Below are 13,473 nucleotides of genomic sequence, written 5' to 3'. Positions count from 1 at the left end.
TAAATCTGAGTTTCCACTTACACGGTTTCGAATTACACGGAATCAATTCATCGTGTAACTCGGGGGACAACAACGGCTCTCATTTCAAAGTGTATATTAACACAGGATGAAAAGAGGAACATTTCCTACTATTGGAACAAATCCAGTTATTTGTTAAATGCCTGATTTTTCTTAAATTAATGCAGCGTTCAGTGATCGTTTTTATATCGCACCTCCTTAAGTCACTTTTTTTAATACTCATTATACTTTGATTTTCTACTGCAGATTTCATTTGTTTTACTCATTTCTCTTGTTTATCACATACACATCAAAATCAAATGAAACCTGTTCTGCAGAGCATCCAATTTTGAAAGTAATCATACTTTATATAGCAATTTTAGCAGCGGCCAATCTTAGAGTCTATTTTGATTTTTGCCTTTGTTTTTTTTTTTTTTTGTTAGAATAATTGCAAACAAGTTTTTAAGCGCGCAGGTCATGTGAGCAATAGCTGCCGAATGCAAACAGACACATTTGTGTGTGTATGTGTGGGCTTAGTAGCAAAATAAGCATTCAATTTATTTTAGTTAAATGCCTTTGTAAATTGAAATTCCGCAAAGCAAGTATTTTTCTTGAAACGAAAATGAATCCATTATCTCATTTCGGTTAATTTGGAATTCTATAGTTCTAGTGTTAAGCACGCCATGAAGCTAAAACATTTCCTCAACTACTTATGATAATTGGTTTTGTGTTTTTTCTCTTCTGAGTAATTGACCAAGCCTCCTAAAATGATTAAAATGTTAAATTCAGTGGCAGCAAATAAAAGCTGTGGTTTTTTATTTTTTATTTTGGTTATATACACATAGAAATATATGCTAATCGCATCAAAATTCTTTAAAAACATTTTTTATTTTCATTCAAGTTTTAATAATCGCGTATATAATATTCCTATCAGCATTTTATCAGCTCAGGTTCATATTAGCATTGAGAGGTCGAAGAATGTATGTGCATCTTTTACAGGAGATGTGTATGCAATCACGTTTCGCTGACACTAAACTTAAATTAGTGAAAAAAGTATACGAGTATGCGAAGTAGAATTATTCTCTGGAAGTACGACCGACATTACAAATTTTTAATTTAAATAAACTACAATTCTTAGATATATACATATCTGAAAGTGTAATTTTCCAAAATTGTTTTGTAACCCAGTCGGGGCAGTATGGAAGCTCAACGGTGGTAGGTACAGCTACGAATTCATGTATAGTTGGTATAGTTTCGGCTACGAAATATCGTATACTTATACCTGGTAGAATGGGAAATAGGAACCCTTGGAGCTCGCTTCAACCTGTTCGTCTCCTTCGGGAGTTCCGTAATGGTTGTGGCTTAATACTTGAACCCAGTTAGTGTCTGGCTCGATGTGAGTTGCATTGCAAACAGTGCCGCACCCTGAGTACGGCAGACATTTTACATAGATCTTGAACCCTACTCGGCTGGTTAGTGTTTCCATTCCGAATTATCACTCGTTCCGGTAACGTAGACTCGACCTTCGTGGGAACAAAAAAAAAAGTTTTTTTTATTCGATGCCTCTTGGAAAAGGTTAACGCCTTGAAAGCTGATTTCCGAAAGAATTCTCTCTTTATTCGGTTCTCATTTCACCAGAGGGTACTACTTTCTTTGACCTACAATTTCATGGCTTGGATGTTTTGCTATCGATAAAATTCTGTTACAATTTTTCATACTTTCTTTGATAGTTACAAAAACATCGAATTTTTCCCAATTTTAAAATTTAGCCTTATATGAAACGAAATTGCACAAACATAATTATTTGCCTCAACTATTTTCGAAGCTTAAATTATTGTACTTATATTCACTTGAGTTATTATGAATACTGACGGTCGGGTGGACTTACAGGCATGGCAAAATCGATCCTCCTCGTGATATTGAACTTTCATAATAGTCCATATTCGGATAATTTACACTGGCATTCGTTAGCATTACTACGTAAATATGAATAAATGGAGTATCATTGTGATGCCAATTTTAATGCCCTGATCATTGACTTTTCTTTCATCGTGCAACTTGACCCTCCACAAACGTTTGCTGCAATTCGTATGGTACTTTGCACCAATAGCAACCAAGTCTGGAATGTCTTTCAACTTTTAACTATAACGTACTACCCGATCAAATTAAGTAGAGGCCCCTTGGCTCAAAAACTAGAGGTATTTTAAAACATTTAAAATAGCGTTGGTAATCCTTACGTGCGGACAATCTTTACCTACCTGCTCTTCCTACCTACCTACTATATATATATATATATACTATATACATATATAGGTAGGCAGGGTATTTATATAAATTTAAATATAGGTATATATATACATCTCAGGTAGGTAGGTATATATATATATATACGCAATAGGTCTATCTCAAAGGTAGTATGCAGAATGAATAATCTCGAACAAAATAAGAACGAATGATATTCATGCACGCTTATGCGCTTCGCTAATGTATTGGTTGCTCCGCATAGCAGCTCTAAATCATAAGACTAAATTAAGATAGCGGGAAATACTTTTAGACAAAAATTTTCACAAAAGAATGCTCTATAAAAAAGCTCTGATTTATATTTTCCATAAAATGAATAAAAAAAAAGTTATTACGCTTGAAAACAATTCATCCCTTAATTTTTCGCGTAATTTTGTTTATAACTTTTTTATTATTAATTTTACAATAAAAAGTTTTGAATAAAAGTTGCAGATAATATTATTATATACAAAAAAAGTATCTTACAAAATTTTCGTAACTCTCGGAATTCACGAGATAAACGCAACAAACCAGTTGCACCCTTATTTCTAAGATGGCGGCCGCGGGACACATCCCCCGACCCCGAAAACGCAAACTTAAGTTCACAGTGATGGGTTTTACATAATTAAACCATAAACTCGCATACTCCTAAAATTACTTACTTAAATCTTCTTTTTACTGGACTATATGCATGGGTCTATATTTATCTCGATGTCGGTAACCGTTGCAAACAACCGTTATATGAACAAAATTATAATACCCTCGTGCGCTTGCTCAGCTATAAAAATTGTCTGAAGTATCTTTTCTGCAGCTCATATGTTACTGCACTTTCTAATTCACTGCAAGGAATTAATTGATTTAAACTTTATTTCAAATAATTTCGTATTTTACAACGATTTCAGTCAAAAACATTAAGAATGATCACCAACTCATCCTACAATATTATAAACTCGCAAATACACCGTGACCTACAAATATCCACTGTTATGCAAGAAGTAGAGAAATACGCAAGATCCCACAATCTCAGACTCTCAGCTCACTTTAACTCTTTAATAATGGAAATGAAAGCAAATCCCATCGCTTTCACCCAACTCAAAAGAAAATCCACCACAGATCTCCTCTTAGTGGGAAAAAATGAAATGGGTTGTACCACTGGGTGCATCCCATAAACAACTGAAATTCTCTAGCTGCACGTTTAAGTTATTCTACAAATATTGCTTAATGTATGTATACAGCTTGTGTTCTTAAAAAAAAACTTAGTACGCATTTATGCACAAATTCTTTAAAAAAAACTTGCTTCTGTACTTACATTCCAAATTTTATGTCCTCTATTTTAATAAACTTACAATTACATTTGATTATCTTTTAGCCAACTGTTTTATAACTGGGGAAATAATTGAAGAAGGCTAAGACTTCGACACATTTCATAACATTCGTTTGGATATTAATAAGCACTTTATTTCTTTTTTTTTTGTTTTGTCTGCACCCTCAAACAGTTTTTTAACAGCAGACTGGTAAAATATAAAATGAAGTGAAAAAATTGGGATTTGGTTAATTATAGCGAGCATCGGATAAAACAAGCTATATAAAATAAAGAAAGAGATACTGAGGAAAAGGGAAAGAAAAATAAAGACAAAAGGAGTGAGAACAAAAATGTCAATAAACCACGAATTCCAAAGTGTAGCTCAGACCGAGCTCGATATTGACTGGTTATTCTCGGCAGCAATTACGGACTAACAAATTACGACAATAACGAGCTTGTTGATCTGAATACCGCTAAAAATGTCTGGAACTTAAGGCGCGCCATCAATACTCTTTTACATTGGTACTCGTAAATCGGACATCAGATATTTGATCGCTAGCAAATTTCTAGAAACCGGTATTCTGTCGAGTTAGTAGCGCTGCCAAAAGCGCAAAATACACTAAACGTTGGGTTGAAAATGTTTCTTTTGTATATTGTTGTATCTCCTGCGTGGACTAGCATAAAGGAATTGAAATAGGTGTCGACTTAAATATATCAAAATGCTCAGAATGATGAGAAGAGTCGAATTAGCAGCATTCGTGTCTATTCGCCCGCCCGAGAGCACGATAGCTCGAGCAAAAATTAATATATTTCAATGAAACTTGGTGTTAAATGGTTAAAAAATTTAAAATGTGCGCGAATGTATAAAATTAGGTCCAAATCAAATTAAGAACTTCCTTACTTACTTATTTAGGCTCTATTTATTTATTTAGCAAATTCGTGATTGCAAACAAATTGTGAAGAAGTGCGATAAAGAACACACTATTAAGAAAATCGTCAATTATTATGAAGAGCTAAAAATAAGAACAATATTTCATTTCAACCAGTTTACTCCTAAGAACTGGTCGCTCTTACTAAAATGTGGCAGCCAAACTTTCAACATAAAGCTTAGGTCACATAATTTTTTTGAGCATATGAAGTCTGATATTCGTTGATTCTCATGAGTAAAGAGCAGTCTGCATTGGCAATTTATTGTCTGACGTAAGTGTTAAAGCATGACTGATTGTCAGCTGAGGAGTCGCTCTGAATAAAAAAAAAAATACGCAAGAATATCAAGGCGATTAACTTTTTATTTACTTATTACGATTTAGAAAGTGTGAGCAGTATGCCACCTGATCCGACACATCCTATTATTCCACAAGTATAAACATATATGTTTATGTATGTCACAAAACTTTATGAAGCTAGATATCCGAGTATTTTTCAGTATTTTCGTTCACGGAAATTTTCACGTGGATACATTTGTGCGGTGGGTGGCTAACGCGAAACTAGACGCCTGCTTGCGGTTCCATCTACTGGTAAATACACACTGTGAACCCCATCACGGTTCACATTTTCATTTGTTATAAGCTCACTTGTGGGCACTCTTCGTGGTAGTAACTTCTCGAGGGCAGGTTAGCCTTAAAGCAGCTCAGCAATCGCTGAACGAACATTAAAATAAGTAATGTTGTTGTAGGGTTATTCTGACAATCGGTAACTGGGTCGGAGACTGTCGATGGTACTTCTATGACTAGCCAACTTCACAGCTCTGTGAACTGATTGGAATCTCAACCGAGCACTATCCAATAGGAATTCATGTGATGAGTTTTAGCCAGGGTTGGGCATAGTGCACTAAAAAATTAGTAATAGTACAATTTAGTTGTAGTGCAACCCTGGTTTTAAAACTGCTTTAAATCCCTATTGTAGTTAGTAAGCGTTTACAAAGACATTAGGTAGATTTACATGTGCACTTCAGTTAAACCTTCTTTTGCAGGACCACGTGAAGCTCAATGAAGATGACGGCGAATAGTCTCAATACCCAAATAGCAGCAATGTGCCATTCTGATGTTTAGTTGGCGGAAAAAAATAAAGTTGGGAATTTGTGAATTTTTGAATTTTTATGAAATGCATCAATGGTATTACTTACTAACTTACTTATGTGGCCTGCTCAAGGGTCACGGAGCGGATTAAAACCGACTGCAACAAGTGTCGCCAGGCGTCTCTGCTTTGCGAGTACCTTCTCCAATTTGTTACACCAAGCGATGATAGGGCTCCCTCGTCTTGGTCTTTCCATCGGAGGCATGGTCTTCCCTTACGTCGTTGTCCTCTAAGTTGCCATCCGAATATCTTCTTTATTGGAGCTTCTGCATCCATGCGCTTGACGTGGCCCAGCCAGCGCAAGCATTGAATTTTATTAACCCTGAAAAATGATCACTATTACATAATCTTAATCATTTACTAATTAGTTTTAAATTTGAATTATTCAAAATCGGTTTTCCTTAATTTTCTCCTCTCTCCTCACTTCTGTTTGGTGGTATAAAAATGGATTGGTCGTACGTCTTTTCGAATGTCCTTTTCGGTTAGACACATAATACTAACTTTACCTATCCCAACTGTCATCGGCAAGGTTGTCCCCAGTTATTTTGTCTCTTACATAAATGTTGTTACATAATTCTCTCAGCTATCAGTTCAGGCAATCAGTTCAGTTTTCACCACAATATCTAAATATCAATTATCATTTTCCATTTTCTATGTATTGACACAATCAGCTCTTTGTAATTTGAGCTGGACACTGATCCAGAAGTATTTCAAATCAATTGTCATACATACATACCGGCATAAATATGTATGAATGCCTGCAAGTTAATTGTTTGTAGATATTTCTAACTAATTTCAACACGGATGTAATTCCGATTGCTATGATTAAGTCGGTTATCAGGTTTGCCGGTTGTCCAACATCGCCGCGTGTTGCCTTTCGTATATCAAATATAACACTTCCACATGTCAGTGGTGTTACTTAATGCAAGTAGCTACATAAACGTGTACAAGCGAGATTTCCAAGTTAATTCTCATTGTTCAGTAAAAATATTTAACACTTTTCTAGTTTAAATTACGTTTTAATAACAGTATTGAACATTTGTATTTATATCTTTCATTTTCAATAATAGCTATGGCATTATGACTGTCACTACATATGAACCCGTGTAAGTTCCAACTGACACCATAAAAAATACTAAACGGTGTAATGGCATTTATGGTGTGAGCAGCACTAAAAATTGGTAAATCGAATGCTGCAACCACAATTTATAAGCCTGTGGGTTAATTAAAATTCAGTGAACCTGTTCGATGAGAAATATTTCAAAAATGGAATATTTAATAAGTTCAGGGTGCATTCCAAAGTATCAAGAAACCCTTAAAAGTAAGATTAGCAAAAGGATGTTGGTAAATCAATTTATTTTTATTACTCAGCTATTTTCGAGTGCTCTTTTAAATCGTTGGCCTAGTTTTGCTACTCCAGCTGTAGCGCACGATGTCCCATCCATTTCCATCAGGCCTACTCGTATGCAGGCGCAAAGGTTGTCGGTTAATATGCGATTTATCGAACAAAAAAGTGGAGCACAAGTGTCGATTGGTAATATGGTGGCGCAATAACTAGCAACAATGCGCGATATTCTAACTGCTTTTTGTGTAAAAATCGAGAAATATGTTGTCCAATTATGCACATTTTGTACTATTCCATTTTGTAAACATAACACTTTTTCCACATTGGGCCTGCTTTCAAGATTCACGGATGCCCCATTTTTAAGATTTTGCCGCACATAAACCCAATAATTTCGATCTGAAGTTCGGTAGAGGCAAATAGCTACTGTTTTCATTAGAAGTAACTATTTTTAAAAGTCTTCGTTACTATGGAAAGTACCTTGAATATTTTTCTACAGCTTTTTACTATAAGGAGATGGCTAAGAAATTCGCAAAAAATTGTATCGTCTATATTTACATATTTACACATACATATTTATATGTGTTTATATATGTACATATTTCTGAATTTTTTAAAAATAAAATCTGACACACCCCTTTCTGGAACTTTCAAAGTGTAACCAACATTTGTTTAATATATGAAAATTTATGTGCATGTAGTCTATTAATTTTAATTCCAAAACTAGCGCCTCCATAAAAACCCTCAATTTAAGCCATGTTCCGCATGAGTATTATATATTTTATATTATACGTTCAAGATAACTAGTATAAATATTCAATTAGGTACAAAAACGACAATATCTATATTAATATATTATTTTTTTTTGTTGTATTTTTTTGCTTCTTCTCTTCCCTGAATGAACTCATCGTCTATGCCCAGGAAAGAAAATGTTTCGATTTTGACAAGTTTCCTTTTAAAAGGTCACACTGTAGTGATAAATCATTTCAGAAATGGATATATGTTATGTATGTACTGTAGACAGTCAAAAGGGATCTTTATCGTTCGAAAACTAGATTTTGAGAAAAAACTGTTTATATTAAGACGCTGAATCCGACTGTTGTGCATTTTCTTGACTTGAAGCTGTTGCTCGAAAGTTGTTGAGGTCTAATTTTGAAAACTAATTTCGTAATTCGGGATTTTTCGGCTTCGCGGATTACGAATCTGATATCAGATTTTCAAAACTCAAAATGACGATTTCAATATGTTGGTCTAGCTTTGAAAAAAACTATCGGACTCTTTCGAAATTCATAGCTCGGGGTTTATTCCGCTCCACGGACTACGAATCTAAAGTCAGTTCTTCGAAATTAAAAATGGCTAATCAAATATGGCGGTCGAGTTTTGAAAAGAAGTGTTCAGATACGCTCGAAACTTGGTGCTCGGGCGATTCAGATTATAAAATTCAAAGTAGCGGCCGAATATTTAAAAAATAATTTGGAAAAACTGGTTTCAATTTTATAATCGACGATCCCAAAAGCCTCCAGTAACGAATTTTAAGAGAATCTCATAAATGTTGTACCTTTTTTGTTGGACCTAATGAAACTGGAAATTTGCTGACTCTTTTTCATTGAAAGGAGTGCATTCTTTCTCTCTCAGAACCGCTGACAAGCGTTTACATTTTATTTTCTGTATCGCGTAAATATTATATTAGCAAATGACATATTAATTGATAGTAAAATATGTGAAGAAGCTACTAATGTCTCATGTAAATTTATGGCGTCACCACCAGGTACATGTTTTCACTTCTGTAAATTTATTACCATTAAAATTGCTGTAAAAAAATTCGATTCAGTCAAGATTATTCCTTGCACGTACTGTAGATGTTTTCTCAATTTTATGCCTATGCACAATACCGATTTACATATGTATATCAGATACGTCACATTGGGGACATACACACAAATGTTGCGACCAGTTCGCAAACATTGTATTACATATTGGGTATTGAGGAGTCAACTTTTTTGTAGTGCTTTTTTCTTAATACCTTTATTTTATGGTTATTGCGAATAGCAAATTTGAAAAGTTTTAGCGGAGAATCCGAGAAATCATTCCCCAGCAACCTAATATTTTCTACTGAGCTTCTCTGACGTTTAGATTATTAACTCAGAAGCTGTGGGCTTCTCGAGCACATTCATGTGAATGGTGTAAATTTTTCTAAAGCGGTCGCTAATGCAAGGCCAGCGAATCTTCAAAGGTAATTGTAGTTCGCAGAGATACGTATTCACAAGTGGGTTATGATTTTAATTTTCCTGATGATTTTCTTTTAATTCCTAGGATTTTTTCTTTAATAGAGTAGGCACTGAAACCAGGAGTGCTAAGGCTCTGGAGATAGTATTCTGCATACTCTTAACAACTATATAATCCGCAAGAGATCAGATCATAGGAGTGCTTATACTATAATATTCTTTTGCGCTTTCATGCGTAGTTTCGTACTATATTTCACACCTATATTTCCGATAGTTTATAGGCCACTCTGCGCGGATTTAATGTTATTTTTTTTCAAGTGCAGAAGTAAAGATATTCTTCAAGATTTTCCGAAGATTTAATTTAACCGGCAAATACAACATTGTTTTTGTGAGTAGGCATTATTTTGTTAGTGTGGAAAGCTTCTGGCCCACGAAATTTCCTTTTTACTGCCTATTAACCAAATATAAATTTAATGAAATATATTATTATTATAGTCTAACAGTACACCTACATATGCACATGCCTAGAAACATGCAAATATGTCTATGTGGTCAACTTAAAATACCTGTTCTGGAAGTTTAGTTCGCTGGCAAACATCGATAACGACAAACCGTCGTTTCTCACTGCTTTCAACAATTAGTTTGACAACTCTTTTAATAGCAACAAAAAATTATGATAAACAGAAAATATGTAGTCATGTGCTCAAATACGTATTTCCAAGTACATTTCAGTGCAGATGGTGTTGTATATTTTCGTGAAACTCACTATAGATAGCTTGCTGTCTGTCTGTCTGCCAGTCTATGCGCGGCTTAAGATATTTACTAAAAATTCTAAAAACTTTATAATTATAGCTACAAAATTTCGAAAGTTTAAATACTGTTATTAAAGATATACAACAAATAGATAGTAAGTGAAAATCACCATGAGTGAAATCTGTGATTGTCTGTCAAGGTGAAATTGATAAAGTAGGCATACAAAAGGCATGCACTTGGACGGCCAATATTAGCATTAATTGTTCAAATCGGGATTTCGGGATATTTTTAATGTAATCTGGGAATACTAAGATTCTTAATCTTAGGAACTAAATTCATTGAGAATGACATAAGCAAATTTTTTGGCTACAAACGAAGCCTAGTCAGCAACATTTTTCGAAAAAAAAAACAAAAAAACTAAATTGAACATTAAAATAATTGCTAACTTTATTTATTTTTCGAGCTCCATCTCGATAGCGCAATGCAGTTTTTTTATTGCATTGGTTTTGTTAGAGGTTAGTAACATATTTTCTTGATCGAACGTGCGATGTTGCAAATATTTCCGAAATGTTCGCTTAGAACGTGATGCTATTTTATAAAAAGGCCAATTTTTGCTCCACTCCATAAAATAAATAGAATAAATTGCATGTGACCAAAAACTCATGCATTTTTCTCGTGAATTTTTTTAAATTCCTCTTTTGACTAAAAATAATATTGCAAACTTATACTGTTTTACATTTAAAATATGTTTGGAATTCTAGCAAAACAATGAAAGTTGAGTATTTAAACCGTGGTGTTAACTGTTTCTTTTTTCCTGCTCACTCCGCTCAGAAGCATAGGGCATCGGCAAGACTCTTTCATCGTACACGGTCCTGGGCTTTTGTTTTTACGCCGTCCCATGTGATTTTGGCATCTGCTAGCTCGTCGACCTTCTCCAACTATTCATTGGCCGACCGCGAGTCCACTGCAAGTCTTGTGTTTCTAGCTGGTGGTTTTTTATGTGTGGGACCTATCCATCGCCACTTTCTGCATTTGATTTGTCATATGATGAGGATGGGTTCCTCTTTCTTTAAAGATCATTCCAGCGCATTGTTGCTTTCTTACATCACTTAAAAGGCTTCGAACGAAAAACATCGATTTGCAAGTTAAAGCTGCATACTACATTCTGAAATGGCCAATAAAACACATTCATCTTGGTTTGTTGCACGGCAAGAAACGTACACATTTTTAAAATTGGATGAATATAAACTTTCTTTGGATGAGAAGTTTAGTCGAAATATTTCCTACATTTTGCACGTAGCATAAATTGATTTGTCCTAAAATGTATTGTATTTAAAGTGATCCCGAGATTTTCGGTACTTAAACACAATGAGCTCTTGCAATCCCGGGACTGGCATCCCTAGCATTCATAAATATGGGTGGAACTGAGTTTCATTTCTATTCACAAACCTCCACAGAAACATGGTCTCTTTAATTAACAGATATTAACCCAGACTGCTCAGCCGCCAATTGTGTGCAGTAGCTGCAAGCTCACGAAGCTTGAAAATGTATACAATGCCTACATACCTATGTACATAGCAAAAGGTGTGCGATGCATCGCTGCAGCTCAGCAAACGTAAATGCTTTGCATTCTGCAAACATTTCGAAACCAAATACGCATAGAGAGCAAATAATAACTCTAGAAAGTCAACAGGCAGCGTGTTAACAAGATAGCCGGGGAAAAAAGGAACTTAGAAAATACACACAACACCAGCAAGTACGCCATATTGTGGTGGGTGTGTCTGTATGGCAAGTGCAGCCAAACATAGTTTCACGTGCGTTAACACTTTTATGTTCCGCCAAAGAACTGAAACGGCGCGAATGCCGACCGCTAAGCTAACGTCGCCCCAACATCACCACTAACGTTCGCTTTGACGCAACGGCCTTACTGGGTTGGTGGCAAGTTGGCTTGCAAGCTGGCTATTTTGCGCACAGCTCTAGTTCACTAAACAGTTGGCCCATTCGTTCGACGAGCCTGCACTCTGCTTGTCTATTCATTTGCCGTATATTGATATTGAATTGATGTCGAATGCGCACCATGGCAGTCACGACGCCAGCAGTGACGTCGGCCACCATCGCTGCCGCTGTCGCTGCTGATGAGCGGCGACGAATCAGTGAAGTTTTCGAAAACATTTCATTTAGTCACAATTTGTGCTTCTTATTATTCACACGTTCATTTTTACGATCGGCGGTTCGCGACGTTCGATCGGAGCAACCAACAAAACGTTGAAGTCTTTCAAAAAATTTCTGAATTAAAAATTGAAATTTTTGTTTTTGTTAAAATACAAAAGTGAGCCTTAAAATAGTTGATCAACTTTCTGAATGCTAAGCAAGGAGATTTAAAAAATTGTTTCACCACTTTTCCATTCAAAGCAAGTTTGGGCAACTGATACACCACCTACGGGCTTGCATACAAAGTTGTTCGTTGATTTTGTGAGTTTTTAGATAAACAGTGAAAATGTGACTGCTTTCAATAACGAAAAGGAGAAACAATTTTGGCAAAAAAGTGAAATCAAAGCAAAAAGGAATTGATAGCATAGAAATTGAGAAATAACTAAGTTGACATAAAAACATTTAACATTTGATGGGCAGAGATGCACAATTTTAGCACTTAATTAAAAAACAAACAAAGCAACAATTTTTTGTTAAAAAACGTAAATTTTTTCTTAATTTTTTTACTGATTTTACAAAAATTATTATTTTTTGCATTACATTTTGCCCGAGTTAAAATCGATAACTATTAAATTGCAATAATAAGAAAAAAAATCGCAGTTTATTCCTACATACGAGTGTACAAAAAAATCGTTATATAATATAAACCACATACGTGTCTCTCGTGTTTTACGTCAACAACAATAAAAAAAATTGTATAACTGAATTCATATCTCAGCATAAAATCAGCCAAGATGAGTTGCAATCAAATCGAGCCTCTGCCAAAAATAACCAAATTCGATATGCCGCCGGCGAATAAGCCAACGTCACAGAAGCTAAATGCCAAGGCGATAAAGCTGTCGAAGATCGCCAAGTACATTAAGAAGAAGGTAAAAAAAAAACCTTTTGAAATAAGCGCACTTATTATTTAATTGATTAAGTCAAAAAAAAAAAAACTTTCTAAGAAAAAGTTATTTTGAATTGTAATTTTAGCAAAAAACAACTAAATATTAGGCAGCATAAGAAAAGCAGTGTCGTTCTACAATCCCATTCGCTTGTTTAGAGGCAATAATTTTTATGGTAGAAAATGGTTTTTCAAAAGCAACCCTAGTTGATCTAGTAACAAATGGCTTTTTGATAATTCAAGACTTCCTTTATTTAAAAATACTCGCGCACTGAAATATTAATCTAACTAACGGTTTTTCGCAGCAGTAAAACTTAACATTAAAAAAACGTAGGTTCGAATCTCGGTGAAGCACCAAAATGAAAAAAAGTTGTTTCTAATAGCGGCCGGCCCTTGGAAGCCA

At 34.9% G+C, this 13,473-nt stretch overlaps 1 protein-coding gene across 13 annotated transcripts in view; it reads left to right on the top strand.

Annotated features, from left to right (window-relative positions):
• LOC129253536 (TLD domain-containing protein 2) overlaps nucleotides 1–13,473 on the top strand; it is a 323,786-nt gene that overhangs the window by 248,177 nt on the left and 62,136 nt on the right. The window contains exon 1 of one of the 13 annotated variants that reach the window (XM_054891971.1): nucleotides 12,174–13,056. The exons of the other annotated variants lie outside the window; for them this stretch is intronic. Within the exon in view, the coding sequence (XP_054747946.1) occupies nucleotides 12,922–13,056 (135 nt within the window). The 5' untranslated portion in view covers nucleotides 12,174–12,921. Of the gene's footprint in view, nucleotides 1–12,173; nucleotides 13,057–13,473 lie in introns of those variants that run through there. 13 annotated transcript variants of the gene reach the window in all.

The sequence above is a fragment of the Anastrepha obliqua genome, chromosome 1, assembly GCF_027943255.1.
Source record: "Anastrepha obliqua isolate idAnaObli1 chromosome 1, idAnaObli1_1.0, whole genome shotgun sequence".
Lineage (NCBI taxonomy): Eukaryota > Metazoa > Arthropoda > Insecta > Diptera > Tephritidae > Anastrepha > Anastrepha obliqua.
Note: the sequence above shows the minus strand (reverse complement) of the source record. Positions and strands in the feature narration are given on the sequence as shown.